Source organism: Mobula hypostoma, chromosome 21 (assembly GCF_963921235.1).
Source record: "Mobula hypostoma chromosome 21, sMobHyp1.1, whole genome shotgun sequence".
In the NCBI taxonomy this organism is placed as follows: domain Eukaryota; kingdom Metazoa; phylum Chordata; class Chondrichthyes; order Myliobatiformes; family Myliobatidae; genus Mobula; species Mobula hypostoma.
The window spans coordinates 17381814-17404566 of record NC_086117.1 but is presented as its reverse complement, the minus strand read 5'-3'; the positions used below and the strand labels follow the sequence as shown (position 1 = coordinate 17404566).

Sequence of the window (22753 nt, the reverse complement as noted above, 5' to 3'; positions counted from 1 at the left end):
TACCTCCTTAATAATCGCTGTTATCAGTGTATCCCTTCCTGAACTTTTCCATGTCCTCCTTGGTGAATACAGATGATTAGCAGTATCCACGTTGCCCAACTCCATTGATCATCCTATGGGGACTTGCTCTTTCCATCACAGACCTTTTCCTCTTAATCTACTTAGAGAATGTTTAATGATTCTCCTTAATCTTACTTGCCAAGGACACTTCATGAATCATTTTTATCTTTTTAATTTATTTCTTAAGTTCTTTCCTATGTACTCTATATTCAAGAAATTTCCTTGATTCCATTTGCCTATACTTGCAATGTGGTTCCATTCCCTCATCAGACTTGCAATTTCCTCTGTCATCCACTTGTTCCTAATCTTGCTATTTTTGCCTATGATTCTCATTAGAACATGCTGGCTTTTAAGTCTTACTAATTCTTTTTAAAGGCTTCCACCTGTCACCTGTTGTTTACCTGCATGCATTTACTCCAATGCTACTTTTACTAGGTTCTTTATCTCACCATTGAAATTGGCCTCCCTCCAAATTCAAGGCCTCAAACACCAACATTATCATTTACAATAACTATCTTGAAACTTAAAAAATTACGGTCACTTTTCCTGAAGTGTTCTCTCACTGATACCTCCATCATCTGCCCAGTTTCATTTCCTAAAGTCAAGTACTGCCCCGACCGTAGCAAGTCTCTTTACGAACTCTGGAAAAAAAATCTTTCTTGTATGTGTTGTTCAGCCCTTTGCATTAAGGCAATCCCAGTCTTAGTGAAAATTAAAATCCTCCACTTGTAGAACCCTATTGTTCTTACATCTTTCTATGGTTTGCATCTCAAATCCATTTCTCTAAGTCTTGCTGACTCTTCACACTTCAATCCTATTTTGATTTTAGAGGACTAAATTAGGAAAATTTACCAAGCCATACAATGTTCAATTATTGACAGTTGATGGGCTTTTAATAAAAGTTTAATAAAATGGAATCAACACAATTTTTCACTGTATCTGACACACATGCAGATAGGTAAAATCATGTACGGAAAAGAAGATTACTCACTTCATCAAAGTCGTGTTGATTTTTTAAATCGGATTGCTCCTTTTCAGTCCCATTCCTGAGCTTGTTCCCTAAAACCCTGTGATTTTTTAAAAATGAATTGATTACTATGGATTTTATGACAAAAGATGTTTGACTTGACTATATTTTTCATCTGTCTTAGTAAGAGGATTTGGGGTTAAAATCAAAACACAACTGTAAATGCTAAAAATCGGAAATAAAAATATAAAAGTGCTGCAATTTTACATTCATCAGTCTTGGAGAAAAATCAGTAGGAAGCTTCTTTTGAATACCATATTGGAGCTAGTCTATCACATATATGCCCCAAAGTATATTGCTCCACAAGTGCATACTTAACAGTATTTTGATGATATTAGTGATAGCTCTCTCCCTGCTGTAGGACAATTACTCAGTTGTTAAGAAAGAGACTATGTTCCTGTTTTAGTGTAAATAATTTAAATTTCTACATTTTGGTCAAACCAATCCCGAAGGATTCACTTTCTTTTCAAAAAGTTACTAGATTTATTTGTGCGCATACACATATGTGTGTGTTATATTTTACTGTGGTAAAATGACCCTGAGACTGCAGAGTCTATTCCTGGGTAATCTTAGCGTTGATGAGGAGCTCTGAGCTTGGCTGAACAATAGGTAACATGAAATAAAACTGAATCCAAAATATTGAATTGACGAGTGAAGAAAAATGGTCAAATACAGAAGGTCAGTTGGAACACGGTTAATATATTCAAAAACATATACTCACATTGTGAAATAAATAGACATTTTATAAATGCAAAGAGAGTGCAGAAAGGTAAATGGCCTTTCATTTACTAACTTTTTAATTGCACCAAGAGTACTATAGTTTTTAAAATCTCAGTTAATCAAAGGCCAGGTGATAAGATTGCAGAAACAAGAGCAAGTTTTTGCTCTTCAATTAACAGTTTATTTTAAAATATTTCTAAGTTCTGTAGTAGGAATTTTGTAAATTGGTTCAATGCTCTAAGGATGCAACACAAAATTCAGAGTTTGCCTTTTTTGTGGTGTCACTACAGCATTTTCAATGCAGCAGTATTAAATCAAAATACACCACAAACATGATATGATATACCTCTTAAGAATTTGAAGAGGTCTCTAGAGCCAATCTTATTTGTTTAAATGAAGTTATAAATCCAGCTCTAACAAATTACTGTACCAAGGTAAATATTTGTGTAAGTGGGGTTACTGCCTGGAATTCACAATAACACATGGACTTGTTGCTTCATTGTTATGTGTTATTGCATCTTGTGGCTCCAGATCACATCATAATTAGCTGTGAGTAGATGCTTGCTAAACTGTTCTGAGAAGCGTAGTGTATGTAGGCTGAGTACATAAGGCTGTGACTTTTGTTTCCTCATTTTTGGTTGTTGTAAGCTTTTATAAGATAATTCGTGCTTGTTAGGAGATAAACTATTAAAAGAAACTAAATATCCTATATCATTTATTTTTGCAATTGGTGGTTTTATTTAAATGTTTTCATGCAGCTCAAAACTCTATTAAAATGCACATGTGCATATTTTTTAAATGATTCAATGCAATATCGCTGACACCATATATGGAGAGAGATAAACTTTCCTATTTCAATAGCATATACATTTGAAATCTGCACCTTGGCAGTGTTATAAATCATGGTATTAAATGGAGCAGAGTTGCTTTCTTCCCAGAGGCAAGTGTGGAAAATAAACAAATCACTTTGAAGCCCAGTTGCATATCTTCTCGTAGCCTAGCAGTGGGTGACATAAACTGTGTAGAAGACAATGGAGTATTATGTGGGTACTCTAAAGAGGGCAATAGGGTATAATGGGGAGTCTCCTAAGACAGGGAGAGCAAAATAAGCTTGGAATTAAATATGCATTTGAGAACCTTCATGAATTTTAATCAGTTAATGCAGTGAAATGAAAAAATGGACCTTCAGGCAACAACTCAATAAACCTTGTCAATACATTCATTAATTTGAATTTATATATCCAGACAGCTTTCTGTTTAGTATTCCTCTTTTCAAGGCATTGACACTTTTCTAGAAATAATTGCCTCTGACTAAAGTGAGCACTGAACCTTTTTTGTGAGACAACAACATGCATTGTACAATATCTTTAATGCAACAAAATATTCTGAGTCCCTCCTCAAGGAAGACCATCAAACAAATGTTTGATAAACAAACATAAACAAATGTTTATGCTGAGCCTTCAAATTGAGAAGGTAGTTTGTCTTGGAAGAGTCATTGGTAGATTTTTGATTCACAGTGAAGTGCAAGCATTTCTCTAAATAATTTATCAACACAAAAGTGAGAAAGCTAATGAACTTGGAGAATATTGCTTGCTTTTGTTGTGATGTTGCATGTATTTGATGTGACCAAATGCAAGAATTGAATTTGCAGAGAAACACTTGGAAGTTCCTGGCCCTAGAATGAAACTATATTTCCATATGTTGAGAATACGGTTAGTCCAGATTGTGATGGCAACAATATGTGACTACCTATTCTCATTAGCTTTCCAGTTTCCAAAATGAACTATGCCTATTACACCAGCATGGCCAGGTGCCAGCATAAATTAGGGTTTCAAGAAAGGAGTGGAAAATAGATAACCCCTTTGCTAATTTTTTGTATTCTATTCATAGCTTTTTATTTATCTTTACACACAAGGAAAAGTTTGGCTATTTAGTCAGTTTCCAATTTTTATTGTGAGGGTGAGTTTTGGAATTTACATTGCCTGTAACTTAATATGAATCTGAGTTTCACTGAATGATGCTCCACAACTAGAATTCCATCAATTAGTTGTATGTTTAGCAAAATGAGTTTTGACAGCTCTCTTGGCAGCCTATGGATGTGTCTTTAATACAATACAGATTGGAATTAAATTCTTCATCTCCTGGTGTTATGATTGTGAGGTTGAAGTGGATTTGGTGTTCATTATAGGTATATTTTCTTCTTCAACAAGTAACACACGCAGATTATTCAGGACAAGATTCCAACACTGCAAATTGCACTTTCTGTGCTAATAGATGCACTGGCTACAAGGCCAATGCCATCAGGATAAATGCCAATGAATGCCCTGTTGACAGGATGGTATCGGTAGGACTTGTAAGGCTTGGGTAGTTGAAAAAGAGTGAAGGTTACCACGAATTTAATTTGGTTTAGATGATGCTGTCACACTGTATGACAATTTGTGTAATGTTGTGCATTATGAAGTAATGTAATTGGCTAAGGTGTTTATTGTTGTGTCAAGCAAATACTATATTTCATTTATGAAAGATAGTGTAGGGATTGAACAAATATTAAGGATCACTGGCAACTGAATTAACTTTTAGGGTTTCATTTTGATCTTGCAGACAGTTCCAGTTCAGTGTTACTCACATCTGCTCCTGAGCCTAGTGTAAATGAGATCTATGGTTTTTAATCAATGTTAGGTAACTTGGACTATTGCTGATAAAACTGAGTAGTATATATCCCATCTAGTCAATTACCCTCTGAAATATAAATGCAGTGGATTCAATCAATTCAATTCAGATTGTATTAGTCCTCCATTTCTGGGGTGGATATATCAGTGTGAAGTACTTCATTAAAGAATATGTCTAATGTGAACTGCAGGGTCTCTAATTTGTATGGAAAAGGAATTCTGTCCTTTAGAAAACAATGAGATCATCTATGATCAACCATTGTCAGAAAGCTGTGAAGCTGAGCCAAAAGGAAACTGCAATCAGATTTATGGGGTTGAGTGACACTTGCAGAGAGAGATGATTAAATGCAGCCAATTTGAGTTGCATAAAGATATAATTTGGTTTGATACAGAAAAGCAGTTCAGCTTAACTTGATCCTCCTTTGGGAATTTGAAATAAGGGGTTGTATCTTCTGGGAAATTGGTAAAACATACCCATGCTTCGATCTTCCAATTTGTAATCCACACATTTGGGTCATTAGGCTGTTTATAAAGTAGCTTTTTGACACTGATCAACAAAAAAAAGACTCATGTCTGAGTGAAAACAGATCTCTACAAAGTGATCTAAATTAATTACAAATATAAAGCACAAAACACATTGATTGCGTAAATATTCACCCCCTTCAAGTCAATATTTAGCAGATGCACCTTTGGCAGCAATTACAGCCTTGAATCTGTGTGGATAGGTCTCTATCAGCTTTGCACATCTGGACACTGCAATTTTTTTCCTCATGCTTCTTTAGAAAACTGCTCAAGCTCTGTCAGATTGCATGGGGATTGTGAGTGAACAGCCCTTTTCAAGTCCAGCCACTGAGGTCTGGACTCTGACTCGGCCACTCTAGGACATTACTTAGTTGTTTTTTAGCCATTCCTGTGTAGCTTTGGTTTTATGCTTGGGGGTCATTGTCTTGTTGGAAAACAAATCTTCTCCCAAGTCACGGTTCTCTTGCAGACTGCTATAGGTTTTCCTCCAGGATTTCCCCGCATTTTGCAGCATTCATTTTACCCTGTACCTTCACAAGCCTCCCAGGGCTTGCTGCAGTGAAGCATCTCCAGAATATGATACAGCCACCACCATGCTTCACAGTAGGGAAGGTGTGCTTTTGATGATGTGCGGTGTTTGGTTTATGCCAAACATTGCGTTTAGTCTGATGGCTAAAAAGCTCAATTTTGGTTTCAACAGACCATAGAACCTTCCTCGAGCTAACTTCAGTCTCGCAAATGCCTTCTGGCAAACTCTAGCCAAGATTTCATGTGAGATTTTTTCAACAGTGGCTTTCTCTTTGCCACTCTCCCATAAAGCTGCGACTGGTGAAGCGCCCAGGCAACAGTAGTTGTATGCACAGTCTCTCTCATCTCAGCCACTGAAGTTTGTAACTCCTCCAGAGTTGTCATATGTCTCTTGGTGGCCTCCCTCACTAGTCCCCTTCTTGCACGGTCATTCAGTTTTTAAGGATGGCCTGCTCTGGGCAGATTTACAGCTGTGCCATATTCTTTCCACTTCTTGATGATTGACTTAACTGTACTCGAAGGGATATTCAGTGACTTGGAAATGTTCTTACATCCATCTCCTGACTTGTGGTTTTCAATAACCTTTTCGCACAGTTGCTTGGAGTGTTCTTTTGTCTTCATGGTGTAAATTTGCCAGGATACTGACTCACCAGCAGTTGGACCTTCCAGATACAGGTGTATTTTTACTGCAAACAATTGAAACACCTTGTCTGCACATGGTGATCTCCATTTAACTAATTATGTGACTTCTAAAACCAATTGGGGTGAATGTTAAATGGGGTGAGTATTTATGCAATCAATTATTTTGTGTTTTATATTTGTAATTAATTTAGATCACTTTGTAGAGATCTGTTACCACTTCGACACAAAAGAGTCTTTTTCTGTTGATCAGCGTCAAAAAAAGCCAAATTAAATCCACTGAGATTCAATATTGTAAAAGAATAAAACATGAAACCTTCCTCGGGGGTAAATACTTTTTTTAGGCTGTGTGTGTATATATAAAATATACACACATAGATCTTCAGCCAGGCAACAAAGACAAAATTGAAGAGGGTGGGGGGGGGGAGCGAAAAATCCACAGTGTCAATGTAGCCAGTAAATTTTAAGAATGTGTCCTGAGGTGGATGTTTATTTTTATTTTTAGACATTAGTTAACAACTTAGAATTTTGCAGATGCTTCTAGAGGACAATGGTTTATTGATGAAAAATAATTCCTAAAGGTAAATTCAGATGTTTGTTACTTTTTCTGGAGTTGCTTTGTTAAGTACAGCCTTTCTCCAAAGGAACATACTATTTTAAGGGAGATGCAAGAAATTCTGCAGATGCTGGAAGTAATGCACAACAGAAACAAAATGCTGGAGGAACTGATGAAGGGTCACGGCCTGAAATGTCAACTGTTGATTTCTACCCACAGATGCTGCCTACCTGCTGAGTTCCTCCAGCATTTTGTGTGTGTTACACTAATATTTTAAATAGTGTGAAAAAATTATTGAATAAAACTCAGGGAAGTATTTTTTTGTTCTAATCTTCAATTAATGCACACAGTCTAACATTAACAGTTGATTAAAATGTATTATTTACCAAGCTTTGAAGTTTTAAGTTTATTCTTTGAATGATGGCTGCTGCAGATTCTGCCAACATTTGTTGTCCACTCTTACATGCCTTGATTTCAATTCTGTTCTGATTTTTTGGTTCATCTTTTCGCTCATTTGTAAATACCTGGTTTAATACATGACCATCTATAACTACTTCTGAAAGCCTCATTTAAATCATCCACTATAAAAGTTAGCCAATTTGAGAAGCTTAATATGAATTATTTTATTCAGTTACAATTTAGTTAATGTAGTTAATGCACAATATACAAAATAACTTATATTTTAAATTAAATGTTCCTGTCCAAAAAGAAGTAAGTATCCTTTTTTTTATTTCATTTAGAACATTTTGAAGCATTTTAACAGAATTTTGGAGTTCAGTTTAACTCAAATTTGATTGGAAAGATTTAATAGTTTTCAATATAGTCAAGAAAGAGTGCATTAAATGTAAGGCTTTTATGTTTGTGTTGTGCATAACAGTTTATGTCTGTTAGAAAAGCTGGTGTTGCACCTTCACTGTTCAAGGCCAAGGTTCATAAGGTAGCCATTCTGTTATGTCATTGGAGTGTAAATAATATGAATTTGGGAAAAAATATTTATAACATTAAATCATATTTTTCAATTAAAATATGTATTTTCTATTAATTGTGGCTCTAGTTTAAAGTAACAAATTTAACTTAAGATTATGGAAGAGAGAAATATAATTTTGTTTGTCCAGATCTTCGTCTATCAATTGAAGTATTCTTAAAACATTGGTACTTTGATTACACAGGAAGATGACTAAATTCTTTTTCATAATGGCAGAAAATTTAGCACTTCACTCTAAAGACAAAGGCTCAAGTAAGCTTACCCCCAGGGCTGTCCATCACGTGACTTGGCTCTGCAGTAAATAATTTCAGCTTTAGCTAAAATGGTGGTTTAACATATGGAAACAAGGTGCTCCATTATTCTGACTCAGTTTTTCAAGTAGCATAGAGAAAATCCTCAGCTTGCATTTCAAATTGTTGAAACCTTAAGGAAAGGTTTTACAATTTAGAAGTTCTCTTTCCATTTTTGGGATATCTATGTGTATCTGTGATGCTGATAAAGAATGGATATAATATTCATAACCACAAGTGATTACGTAGGATATATAACACAAACAAAATCAGCCCATGCGTCTGTTGATATTCCACCTGAGGCTTTTGGGAACTGGATATATCAAAATGCAGCAAGGTCAGATTTCGACTTGGTTTTAACTGTTATACGCCTGGGGCTCAGTCTCTGTAAGTAAAGAAACTGAGGTTAGACCTTCATATTCTGACATAAGCCTTTTTAATAGTTTTCTGTTGGATCTGATAACATTGCTGTGAGTTAACAAAAACTTTAAAAGTCAAGTTGATTAAATACGCACAAAATGCCAGAAATAAATGAAAGTAATAAGGTGGAATAATTTTTTAGAAATAAATTTCTTGCCTTTCCACTCCCTTTAAATGATCCTACATCAGCAACTTTGGGCTTTGCAGCTCTATGTGGAACCTAGAAAAGATTTGAAAAGATATTCGTCCCACGATTAAATGCATCCACGCAATTCAGGAATATACAATTGCAAGGGCTTACAGTCAATCGCTTTTACAATACTGGTTACCATTAGTATAATTTGGCCCAAAATTTCTCTAACAAGGAACACTTCATAGTTCACATGCAACAAGAAGCAAATATGTGGATGATCTATAACAGCTGTTTTCTGCTTGTCTTCATGTAATAATCAAAATGCTTAATGGTAAGGGGTGAATTTGTGTTAACATTGATATAATAGATGGGATCCCAGTTTGTTTTTCACTAATAAATATTCAGCCAAATTAATTTGCAATTGTAGCATAGTGTCACTTCTAATTTTCCAACCTTTTCATGTGATGATAACTAAATTGTAGGCATTGGTTTGGGCTTGTCAGAAATATATAGGAGCTTGTCTGCTTTTGGTATAGGATCTATTGATTTATAATAACTACACAAGTGATAATATTTCATTTGTAGTGTATGATAGTTACTAGGCTACTAAAATTCTGGAGGTGACTTAGCGGACAGAGGATAAAAGTTAGATCAATACCTTGAAATCTTGCTCCATTTTATATTTTAGGGGGGTAGTTAAAATTTTGCCAGAATTGCGTACTTGAAGTTAAAATGAAGTGGGTAGAATTCATTGGACAGTATACAGCATGTAATTTGAACCACCTTGAAGAAACAACTAAACTTGCTTCATTCTTTTTCATGTTCCAATATTATACCAATAATGTGCAGTAAATCTGTAGTTTGCATATCCTTGCAATGCAGTTTCAGATGGCTCCCTTATGAACCATGTTCATTGTAACCTTACCATATTCATTCGGTACAGATTTATATCACTAGTTTACAAGTGAATGGTCATTTTCTATTGACGTTACTTGTTCTTTTCTCTTTCCTCCTTTCCTCTCCAATTTTGCGTGAAGCTTTCTCTCAAGCTGGTAAGCAATGTGGTATTTTGTGTGTCTGTTCCTGTTATAATAAGATTTACCAATCATGTTAACCAGCTGTGAATAATTTTTTTTACTGTCTTTTGTCCATGTTCGTTTTGTTTTGTCAGAAAATGTTGAATACACAGGTCTGGAGTCTGATTGAGGTGAACACTCATATCTTTGTTTTAATTGCATCTTTTAATGAATTAACACAATTGCACAATTAAAAAAGCAGCATTTTTAAAATAGTAGTCTTGCAGCCAACTTGAGGCAATAAACCAGTTGCGATCAAGAATATGAAATACAGTACGTTTTTTTGCATTATGTTACTAGCTTAAAACTGTGAAGTTCAAATACCTACTTTGCAAAATACCATAGCGACAGCTGTGCTTCTATATAATCTTCCTACATTATTCCTTTGTTTACTCCAGTTCCCTTCATCCCTCTCCTCCCCCACAGCAAGGCAAAGAAATATGCCTGAGCTTTCTATAATCAGTTGGTGAACTTCATGTATCAATTGTCAGGAAAAAGGCATTTTTGATGTTCTGCACTCACTTTACTTTTTCTAAATAACACAAACAACATTGAGAAGTTGTGAAAGATCCTAAATTACTGTTTCCCCGTAAGAAGTAATTAAGAATGTGTTATTCACAGCTTTAAGTTTGTGACATGAGGCAAGTAATTTATAGTAGATTTCACATTATAAGGATCATGCTGAAGCAAACCGTAACTGAAGTTTTCAGTAATACAGGCATTCCAATGTGTTGTACTCCAGATAAGAAGAAAACAGATTAACTGCTCTCTCTTAAGATCTAAGATTAACTTTTGGTGTTTTATGTAAATGTGTCAATTCCCAATAGGTGACTCCTCAGAAAATACACCTTTGTGACATCTGTGTAAATTTCCTCATATCAGTGGAATGCTGCTTTTCTATACTGTTGAAGCCAAATATTTGGAGTCCTCTTTAAACTTCATCCTGAGAATTCTTCTCTTCGAAAGATTGGAAGGCATAATTCAAAATAACTTCATTCCATGCTGGAGGGTTACTAAAGAAATGCACTAATTTTCATTAATACTCATTTTGTAAATTTGCATTAACCACAAAGCCCTACTGTGGGCTAAACTGTTTGTTAAACTGGCAATGGTAAAGTCTATTATATAGAAATTGTACAATATAGCATTGGAGATTATGAAATTATATTTAATTTCTAGAGTCAGAGGTTTGGTATCTCCAGCATCCATTGTTGCTTCCAGTTGAAAACTGCTTTCTAAATATTTAAAATTTTGTGTACATTATTTTTAAATGCCGGATTTAGACTGTTCAAACGTGAAATTGATGCAGTGTATTAAGAGTTTCTGGAGATAGGTAATGAAGTTTATAGGAGAGAAATGGATATTTTTGTGCTTGATCACTTATTTTTTATATACACACTCGGTCACATAGGAAAGTTAAAATTTGCCTGAGAAATTATTATGGCGTTTCCAGACGCAACATTTAATGATCATTAACAGTGACTTCATACCCTGTTCCAATAACTTGCAAACTGCTCAAGGAACTAAAACGCAAACTAAGATATGGTAAAACAACACTACTGTGAATATGGTATTTCCAGTTTCAGTTCTAGATTTAAAAAAATATATATTTGATTGAAATGCAATGCAGTATAGGTCCTTGTAGCCTATACTGGAAGCTTGCATATACTTGCAGCACCACCCAGCAAACCCCAATTTAACCCAAGCATAAGCACAATTTACAATTACCAATTGGCCAGTAAGTCTTTGGACTGTGGGAGGAAACCAGAGCACCTGGAGGAGACCCACAAAGTAATCATAGAATAAGCTATTTGTAGTGACAACAAAAAGTATGACTTATGCTGACAAAGCTCCTTTCATTATCTCAGAACATCATAAAATAGTTTTCAGCAAACGTGCACAACAAGCTCACATAAACAACAGTGTGATAGTAAGTAGATAACTGACTTTTTTTAAATGATGTCTAAGGAAATGAGAGTGGTATGAAATACTTCATGTCAACTAGAGAGGGCTAATGTGTCCTTTGTTTACCATCTTGACTTCAGGAACCACTTGAATAGAGCAAGTTTCTTATGGCACACTCTCTGTATTAATAAATACAGTAAGCTTTGTTTCATGGTTTTTAATTATGGGAATGAAGCACAGGGATGACAGAGAGCCAAATTTACAGAATGTCTTTACTCTGACAGTATGCCTCTTATAGATGTCATGAAGAAATGGTTTCAACACCAAAAGATGTCAAGTCTCTTGCATCTTGACGTTCTGCATTCTTCAGACTATAGGTGAAATTTGTAGCTCTGAATAGGCTAAGTCACTAGCATAAGGGAAGAGTGAGATCAAGACTAGAAACCACTTGATATTCTCATCATATCAACTGAAATTGCAGTATATTGGACTCTGTGTGCTGCAAGGTACTAGAAAAAAATCAGATTCAATTCTTCTGAAATAATGCTGTTTAATTTATATTTTGTTATTATGCATTGCATTGAAACATGCTGGATATTTTATTTCTGCACTGGGTTAGGATGCCTAAAATTAACCACACCATTATTTTTGTGTTAGCAAATTAAAGCTAATCAGTGATCCGATGTTATTTTTGCTCTACTGTCACTCAGTATGTGAGGAACTGCCATTGTTTATAGGCATGTCATTAATTTTTAGTTTAATCCTTTCCCGTCTAAGCATTGGAGAAGTATCTTTAGGGTATACAGTCAGATTAGAGAGGAAAGAGACAGACTCAGTTTTCCTCTGTAATCAAATTAGTCATCACATGCTTTAGTTTCCCACGTGCTATTGAGGCATTCCTCTTGGTGGATATAGGCAGCTACTGTTTCAGCCACTTTCATTTCAATTTCATAGTCTTTGTAATGTTGAGAACTTGAGCATGGGATGTAAATTATCAATTGGAAACTACACCACACTGTTCTTACAGATGTCTTAATTGGCAAATAGAGCCTCTGTTTTGGTGTGCCAGTTGTTTCTCATATATACACACTGACATAAATACATTCATACACGCATTTTGTGGCGTTTTTCTAAAAACCTTTTCTAATTAAACTATGTGGAGTCTAGGATACTGAATTCAGAACGTGTAAATTATTTTTAATGAACATTAGGTTTAAGTAACAAAATAAAGCAGACCAAAGGCCTGCATTAGGCTAGTCAGGCTCAGTAATGTGGGCTTGAGAAAGTAAAGCTCCCTGGATGGAAAAGTAACTTTCCTTAAATGACTGGCCCTTTATCTAAATTGTAACTGAAGGTATAAATCCACTTTTGATACTGACAATGTAATCATAACTTGGACAGGGTTCAGGACCAGAAGACTTCAGTCATCTGCCACCAGAACAACGGAGAAAGAAACTACAGCAGAAAATTGATGAGATTAACAAAGAAATCCAGAAAGAATCTGATCAAAGGTAAGGGTACCCAGTATTTTCTCCAATTGTCTCAACCAGAGTAAATTAATGGCATTGTTTTGCTAAACATTTTAATTAACAATATTACCATGTATTTTAACAAATAACTTTTTCTTTCTAAGCAACAACAATTATCTATTAAACTCTTATAGTGAGCATTAGTCATCTTTGGTTGTGTTGCTGAAATGTTTATTTTATGTGGATGTGCCATACAAGACCAGCATATCCTGCCTATTTGTTCCTTTGCTGGTGATAATGAGTCACTGCTTTGAATTGCTGCAGTCATTCTGAGGAGTTGCATTCATAGTATTGTTCAAGCAACAATGAAGGAATAGTCATTGCACAATCTACCATCAATCCTACTGTAGCCTCACCAAATATCTGCTCAAAGTTTCTAACCATCAGCCATCATGGGTGGTGAATAATTAGTGTACTTGCTGAGATGCCAGTCAAGCAGACTATTTTGTCCTGAGGGTTCAAAGGCAGTTCACATAAATGATAACACGAGGAAATCTGCAGATGCTGGAAATTCAAGCAACACACATCAAAGTTGCTGGTGAACGCAGCAGGCCAGGCAGCATCTCTAGGAAGAGGTACAGTCGACGTTTTGGGCTGAGACCCTTCGTCAGGACTAACTGAAGGAAGAGCTAGTAAGAGATTTTAGAACTGGAGAACACAGCCACAGAATATTGGGACATCTTTTTAGAATCTCTTACTCGCTCTTCCTTCAGTTAGTCCTGACGAAGGGTCTCGGCCCGAAACGTCGACTGTACCTCTTCCTAGAGATGCTGCCTGGCCTGCTGCGTTCACCAGCAACTTTTATGTGTGTTGCTCACATAAATGATTCCAGGATTGAATGGCTTGCCATATGAAGAGCATTTGATGGCTGGGCCTTTATTCACTAGAATTCAAAGGAATGAGAGGTGAAACCTATCAAATGTTAAATGGCCTTGACAGAATGACATGGAGAGGATGCTCCCCGTGGTGGAAAGGTCTAGAACCAGAGAACACAGCCACAGAATATTGGGACATCTTTTTAGAATGGGGATGAGGAAGGATTTCTTTAGCCAGAGAGTGGTGAATCTGTGGAAATCATTGCCACAGTGGCTGTAGAAGTGTATATTTAAGGCAGAGGTTGATAGATTCTTGATTGGTCAGGGCATGAAGGGATATGGGGAGAAGGCATGAGATTGGAGATGAGACGAAAAATAGATCAGCCATGATAAAGTGACGGAGCAGTCTCGATGGCCAAATTCTGCTCTTATACCTTATGGTTTTATGATTGGCATCAAAAAACATTCACCTGAGCAAGAGTTGAATATTATAACACATGCTTTGTAATTTGTGAAAAATCTTTAGGATATTAGGAGGCGAGTCACTTGCCTCAGGATATTTAGTCACCAGTATGCACTTGTAGCCACAATATTTAGATGGCTGGCACTGTTAATGATTTGGAAGTGAAATATTTGGTCATTCCCTGGCTTTGATACCCAAGGTTGTTATTTTAAATTCACAAAATACCAGTGGATATTCCTACGTTCCCACAACCATTCTCAAAAGAGCACATAGTTAAAGAAGGGATCTTTAATGACATGTCTTGACTGTGTTGGTAATACGTGGTTGCCTTGCTTTGTTTTGTTGTTGCTGCAGCTGCTTGTGTTGATCTGTGGAATGTTGTGGGCATGCTGTGTTGGTGCCAGAGTGTGTGGTGACACTTGCAGTCTGCCCCCAGCATATCCTTGGACTATGCTGGTTGTTAAAGCAAATGATGCATTTCACTGTATGTTCAATGTACATGTGATAAATAAATCTGAATTGGAATCGGAATCTATGTGCAGTAAAGTCGTGTACATCATGCTTGTTAAGTTATTAAGCCATCCAAGCACAATAAAAGCAGTAAGGTCAAGACAGGGTGGCTGGTACTATTCCACCAAATCTCGATTCAAGCTCGACACCTGGTGCTGTCTGTGTGGCATTTGCACGTTCTCCCTCCGTCTGTGGGATTTGTCCAAGTGCTTCAGTTTCCTCCCTCTGCCAAAGGTTGCAGCTTTGATAATTTACTTAGCCACTGTATATCGCCCCTGATGTAGGTAGGTGGTGGAATTGATGGAAGTGTGGGGAGAAGAGGTTACTGGGAAAATTGGTCAGGAAATGGAATTGTTCTCTAAAGTGGCATAGACTCAATAGACCAAATAGACTGCTATGCTGTAAGGAAATCTGAAAGAAGTAAGTGGTGAATAATAAATGTCGTTTTGGAGAAACTATCAAGAAAGATAATTAAGTGATAATTAATTCTTAATGATATTGGATCACCTTGTAAAACTACACTCGTCAAAATCATTTTTAAATTAGTTTATTTTAATCTTTTTTAGTAGAAAATCAGTTATTGATTAACAAGTTAATTAAGTTGTATTTGCAGTTATAACAATGCAGTTATTACTTGCTCTAGAGCTCAAAGGAAAGACGTCACAAGTTGCAAGACTTTCCTCACAGTGTAGAGAAAGAATGAGAGGACAGTTGAGTAGAAATTTGGCTAATATTTTACTTGCAAAATTAACAATCCATTTGTATTTATTTGAGTGGGATATCAGCCAATGGGCTAGAATGCAAATTGGTACACTGAATTTCTTTTTTTTAATTCTTAGAGATGCTTTAACAAAGATGAAGGATGTCTATATTAAGAATCCTCAAATGGGTGACCCCAACAGTGTGGATCCCAGGCTGGCTGAAATTGGGCAGACTATTGAGAAATTACGACAAGAGAGTCAGAAATTTGAGGTAATGTATGAGTCAAAGTCATTTTCTCTCCCACCCCAGATCAGTATGCAACAGACAATGAAGCTATCCATTTCTTGTCTTTCTCATCTTCTATGTTCAAGGCTCTCAGTGTTAATACTGTACATCAACATGATGATTCACTGTCTGACCAAGTTTTGAAAGTTGCTTTTTCTGTTAGTTGTTAGGGTTAGAAGTATTCCTTCTATACAGAATTACAATGGTAAGTTAGAGTTCTTTGTATTATTCAAGGCTTGAGTGCGAAACACAAAACAAAGAGTAAGTTAATCAGTAGACACAGCCTTTGGCTAACTTTGTCCTTGCTTAATATTTGATCTGATTTAATTAGAAGGATAGGTGAAAATCATTGGCTCTAATATTTTGAATATAGGTCCATTATTACTGCCTCTTGTGGGCTACTTGAAGATTAGGCAATGGGCACCAGCTTCCATTTGTTTGCCTTCTCTTATGCTTTTCTTCACTCCTGTGTGGCCTCAATTGCAATGCAGTGGTTCTGGCAGTCCCCTGCTATTGTTCTGGTCATCCAGGCAGCATTGGCATACCTGTAGTAGTGGCATGACAGGACAGACATCAGGAAAGGATAGAATGCATCTGATCCACAACTAGCAACTCCAGCCAACCATGACCAATAAGACAGGGGACCCATAAATGAGCTGCCCATTTACTGTCCAGATTGTGTCAGGAAGCAGTAGATAGGCTGGCCTGTGCCCACAAAGAGGCTCAGGGAGCTAAGAATGAGAGTTCAGCCAATGCCTAGGCTGATGACAAAGGTAAGATTTGGAAATGTTTGATAATTATTGGAATCTGGGTGTCTTTATACAAAAGTTGCTAAAATACAAAATGCAGGTGTAGCAAAAAATTAGGAAGGAAATTGGCATGTTGACCTTTATTGCAAAAAAATTCTACCTACGGATTTGTATACAGTTTTGGTCTCCTTACTTAAAGAGAATGTTGTTGCCACAGTGAAACGGTAAGCAATATTCTGTGGCATGATTCTTGGAATTGACTGGTTTGTCATATGAGGAAATACCCAGCAATCTCTGGTTTGAATGAATACAATGAATGAATCTCTGTAGCCATTTAAGTAGATAATTCCAAATATTCTCCCACTTTCTGCATGAAGAAGTGTCTTCACATCTCAGTCTTAAACAACCAATCCTTATTATCACATAGTACACCCTGAACCTACAGTAAGCCATTATCTCCCTGAATCTGCACAGTCATGATAAATTTCACTGAGATCTCCTCATGATCTTTTAAACTGTATGTTGGGCCAAGATCACAATGAGATGTGGAGCACAGTGGCCTGGTATGAAACCCAAACTTGCATCTGTGAGCCACTTGATAGCACTGTTGAAGATGTCTTCCATTAGTTCACTCATAAAAACATAGAAAACCTACAGCACAATACAGGCCCTTCAGCCCACAAAGCTGTGCCGAACATGTCCTCACCTTAGAAATTACCTAGGGTTACCCATAGCCCTCTATTTTCCTGAGCTCCAAGTACCTGTCCAGGAGTTTCTTAAAAGACCCTGTCATATCCGCCTCCACCACTGTCGGCGGCAGCCCATTCCACGCACTCACCACTCTCTGCGTAAAAAGTTTGCCCCTGACATCTCCTCTGTACCTACTTCTAAGCACCTTAAAACTGTGCCCTCTCGTGCTAGCCATTTCAGCCCTGGGAAAAAGCCTCTGACTATCCACACGATCAATGCCTCTCATCATCTTATACACCTCTATCAGGTCACCTCTCATCCTCCGTCACTCCAAGGAAAAAAGGCCGAGTTCACACAACCTATCCTCATAAGGCATGCTGCCCAATCCAGGCAACATCCTTGTAAATCTCCTCTGCACCCTTTCTATGGTTTCCACATCCTTCCTATAGTTGGGCTACCAGAACTGAGCACAGTATTCCAGGTGGGGTCTGAACAGGGTCCTATGTAGCTGCAACATTACCTCTCGGCTCCTAAACTCAGTCCCACAACTGATGAAAGCCAATGCACCGTATGCTTTCTTAACCACAGAGTCAACCTGCACAGCAGCTTTGAGTGTCCATGGACTCGGACCCCAAGATCCCTCTGATCCTCCACACTGCCAAGAGTCTTACCATTCATACTATATTCTGTCATCATATTTGACCTACCAAAATGAACCACTTCACACTTATCTGGGTTGAACTCATCTGCCACTTCTCAGCCCAGTTTTGCATCCTATCAATGTCCCTCTGTAAGCTCAGACAGCCCTCCACACTATCCACAACACCTCCAACCTTTGTGTCATCAGCAAATTTGCTAACCCATCCCTCCATTTCCTCATCCAGGTCATTTAAAAAAATCATGAAGAGTAGAGGTCCCAGAACAGATCCCTGAGGCACACTGGTGGTCATCGACCTCCATGCAGAATATGACCTGTCTGCAACCACTGTTTGCCTTCTGTGAGCAAGCCAGTTGTGGATCAACAAAGCAATGTCCCCTTGGATCTCATGCCTCCTTATTTTCTCAATAAGCCTTGCATGGGTACCTTGTTAAATGCCTTGCTGAAATCCATATACACTACATCTGCTGCTCTACCTTCATCAATGTGTTTAGTCACATCCTCAAAAAATTCAGTCAGGCTCGTAAGGCACAACCTGCCTTTCACAAAGCCATGCTGACTATTTCTAATCATATTATGCCTCTCCAAATATTCATAAATCCTGCCTGTCAGGATCTTCTCCAGCAACTTACCAACCACTGAAGTAAGACTCACTGGTCTATAATTTCCTGGGCTATCTCTACTCCCTTTCTTGAATAATGGAGCAACATTCGCAACCCTCCAATCCTCCTGCACCTCTCCCGTCCCCACTGATGATGCAAAGATCATTGCCAGAGGCTCAGCAATCTCCTCCCTCGCCTTCCATGATAGCCTGGGGTATATCTCGTCTGGTCCCAGTGACTTATCCAACTTGATGCTTTCCAAAACCTCCAGCACATCATCTTTCTTAATATCTACATGCTCAAGCTTTTCAGTCCACTGTGTTATCCCTATAATCGCCAAAATCCTTTTCTGTAGTGAATATTGAAGGAAAGTACTCATTAAGTACCTCTGCTATCTCGTCTGGTTCTATACATACTTTTCCACTGTCACACTTGATTGGTCCTATTCTCTGACATCTTATCCTCTTGCTCTTCCCATACTTGTAGAATGCCTTGGGGTTTTCCTTAATCCTGTCTGCCAAGGCCTTCTCATGGCCCCTTCCAGCTCTCCTAATTTCTTTCTTAAGCTCCTTCCTGCTAGCCTTATAATCTTCTAGATCTCTATCATTACCTAGCTTTTTGAATCTTTCTTAAGCTGTTCTTTCCTTCTTGACAAGATTTACAACAGCCTTTATACACCACAGTTCCTGTACCCTACCATCCTTTCCCTGTCTCATTGGAACGTACCTATGCAGAACTCCACACAAATATCCCCTGAACATTTGCCACATTTCTTCCGTACATTTCCTTGAGAATATCTGTTCCCAATTTATGCTTCCAAGTTCCTGCCTGATAGCCTCATAGTTCCCCTTACTCCAATTAAATGTTTTCCTAACTTGTCTGTTCCTATCCCTCTCCAATGCTATGGTAAAGGAGATAAAACTGTGATCACTATCTCCAAAATGCTCTCCCACTGAGAGATCTGACACCTGACCAGGTTCATTTCCCAATACCAGATCAAGTACAGCCTCTCCTCTTGTAGGCCTATCCACATATTGTGTCAAAAAACCTTCTTGAACACACCTAACAAACTCCACCCCATCCAAACACCTCACCCTAGAGACATGCCAATCAATATTTGGGAAATTAAAATCTCCCACCACGACAACCCTGTTATTATTACACCTTTACAGAATCTGTCTCCCTATCTGCTCCTCGATGTCCCTGTTACTATTGGGTGGTATGTAAAAATCACCCAGTAGAGTTGTTGACCCCTTCCTGTTCCTAACTTCTACCCACAGAGACTCAGTGGACAATCCCTCCATGACTTCCTCCTTTTCTGCAGCTGTGTCACTATCTCTGATCAGCAGTGCCATGCCCCCACCTCTTTTGCCTCCCTCCCTGTCCTTTCTGAAACATCTAAAGCCTGGCACTCTAAGTAACCATTCCTGCCCCTGAGCTATCCAAGCCTCTGTAATGGTCACAACATCATAACTCCAAGTACTGATCCATGCTCTAAGCTCATCTGCTTTGTTCATAATACCCCTTGCATTAAAATAGACACATCTCAAGCCATCGGTCTGAGCGCGTCCCATGCCTATCACCTGCCTATCCTCCCTCTCGCACTGTCTCCAAGTTTTCTCTATTTGTAAGCCAACTGCCTCTTCCTTTGTCTCTTCAGTTTGGTTCCCACCCCCCAGCAATCCTAGTTTAAACTTTCCCCAATAGACTTAGCAAACCTCCCCGCCAGGATATTAATCCCCCTGGGATTCAAGTGCAACCTGTTCTTTTTGTACGGGTCACTCCTGCCCCAAAAGAGGTTCCAATGATCCAGAAATATGAATCCCTGCCCCCTGCTCCAATCCCTCAACTATGCATTTATCCTCCACCTTAATCTATTCCTATACTCACTGTCACGTGGCACAGGCAGTAATCCTGAGATGACTACCTTTGTTGTCCTGCTTCTCAACTTCCTTCCTAACTCCCTATAGTCTGCTTTCAGGACCTCCTCCCTTTTCCTGCCTGTTAGATTTGTACCACTATGTGCCACGACCTCTGGTTGTTCTCCTTCCCACATCAGGATATCGTGGACGCGATCAGAAACATCCCGGACCCTGGCACCTGGGAGGAAAACTACCATCCATGCTTCTTTCCTGCGTCCACAGAATCGCCTATCTGACCCCCTAATTATAGAATCCCCTATCACTGCTGCCATTCTCTTGCTTTCCCTACCCTTCTGAGCCACAGGGCCAGACTCTGTGCCAGAGACACGGACATTGTTGCTTCCCCCAGGGAGGCTGTCCCCCCAACAGTACTCAAGCAGGAGTACTTATTGTCAAGCGTTACAGCCACAAGGGTGCTCTCTAGCCTCTAAATCCTGCCCTTCCCTCTCCTGACTGTTACTCACTTATCTGTCTCCCCAGGCCCTGGTGTGACTACCTGCCTATAGCTCCTCTCTATCACCTCCTCACTTCCCCTGACCAGATGAAGGTCATCAAGCTGCATCTTCATGATTGAGATTAAATTGGACAGGAATTAGCCAGATTGGATTTGTCCTGCATTTTGTGCACGTGACTCACAATATGAAAAATTAACCAAGTCAGGAGGATGCCAAGTATTGTAACTGTACGAGAGCATCTTGGTTGGAGCCTCAGCTAGTTCTGGAGTGCAATGGTTCAATGGTTTCATTTAATATTGGAGAACGTATACAGTGTACAACCTGAAATCTTACTCTTCACAGACATCCACGAAACAGAAGAAAACCCCAGAGGATGAATGACAGAAAAACATTAGAACCCCAAAGCCCCCCATGCACAAACAACAGTGAAGCATCAACCCTCCTACCACCTTTTCCAGCGGGAAGTATCAGCCCCCTACATCACCCACCAAGCAAGCAATAGCAAAGTCCTCCAAAGAGACCATGATTTAGGTCTATTATATTGGTGAGACCCGACGCAGACTGGGAGACCGCTTTGCTGAACACCTACGCTCTGTCCGCCAGAGAAAGCAGGATCTCCCAGTGGCCACACATTTTAATTCCACATCCCATTCCCATTCTGACATGTCTATCCATGGCCTCCTCTACTGTGGAGATGAAGCCACACTCAGGTTGGAGGAACAACACCTTATATTCCGTCTGGGTAGCCTCCAACCTGATGGCATGAACATCGACTTCTCTAACTTCCGCTAAGGCCCCACCTCCCCCTCGTACCCCATCTGTTACTCATTTTTATGCACACATTCTTTCTCTCACTCTCCTTTTTCTCCCTCTGTCCCTCTGAATATACCTCTTGCCCATCCTCTGGGTCACCCCCCCCCCCCGTCTTTCTTCCCGGACTTCCTGTCCCATGATCCTCTCGTATCCCCTTTTGCCTATCACCTGTCCAGCTCTCGACTCTATCCCTCCCCCTCCTGTCTTCTCCTATCATTTTGGATCTCCCCCTCCCCCTCCAACTTTCAAATCCCTTACTCACTCTTCCTTCAGTTAGTCCTGACGAAGGGTCTCGGCCTGAAACGTCGACTGCACCTCTTCCTATAGATGCTGCTTGGCCTGCTGCGTTCACCAGCAACTTTGATGTATGTTGCATGATTTAGGTCTACAGCCCATAACCCAGCACTTCGACATACCACAGACTCTCTCCTTCTCTCACTAGCAAGTCAGAGATAGGTGTCACCCCTTCACAGCGAGAGGGGAACCTAATAGCTCACTGTTTTGATGTTACAGTCTGCAGCATCGCTTTATTTCAAATTTTTCTGACTTCAGTACTAAAGTTGTCATTTCAATAATGTAATCAATAACTGCATTGATTGCTCAATTTGATCTTCTGCCTGATTGGAGCTGATGATAGCTAATATTTTTCACCTTAAACTTTTGTATTCTGTAGCCTAACTACAGGCATAATGCATTAATGTTCTTGAATACTTTTTCTTCAATAATGGTTAACTTGGTGCTCATTTGTGAACTTTGAATCCGTGTTTTTGCTTTTATGTAGAACATAACAGAAAAGGTTAATTTTTTTTGATTATGATAAGCATGAGAGGTTTGTTTTCCAGTGATTCATGATCCCTTTTTGATTCATAAAAGCGGCTAGCTCTGTGGCTTCTTCAGTCTCCCGGGTTGGGTAGCCATTATTCCTGGATGAAACATCTGTTGACAAGATGTTGATTCATGGGATGTTTCACTGTCATTTATTATGTGTGCTGTGTTGAATCATGTACATTTTCTAGCACCAGTCTTCAGG

At 38.6% G+C, this 22753-nt stretch overlaps 1 protein-coding gene across 12 annotated transcripts in view; it reads left to right on the top strand.

Moving 5' to 3' along the window:
* LOC134359827 (formin-binding protein 1) overlaps positions 1-22753 on the top strand; it is a 223553-nt gene that overhangs the window by 174248 nt on the left and 26552 nt on the right. For 8 of the 12 annotated variants that reach the window (XM_063073538.1, XM_063073537.1, XM_063073545.1 and 5 more), the window contains 3 exons: positions 9587-9601; positions 12932-13041; positions 15687-15819. In XM_063073538.1, coding sequence (XP_062929608.1) covers positions 9587-9601; positions 12932-13041; positions 15687-15819 — 258 coding nt within the window. The remainder of the gene's footprint in view (positions 1-9586; positions 9602-12931; positions 13042-15686; positions 15820-22753) is intronic. The other 4 variants (XM_063073547.1, XM_063073546.1, XM_063073544.1 and 1 more) reach the window with 1 other exon arrangement.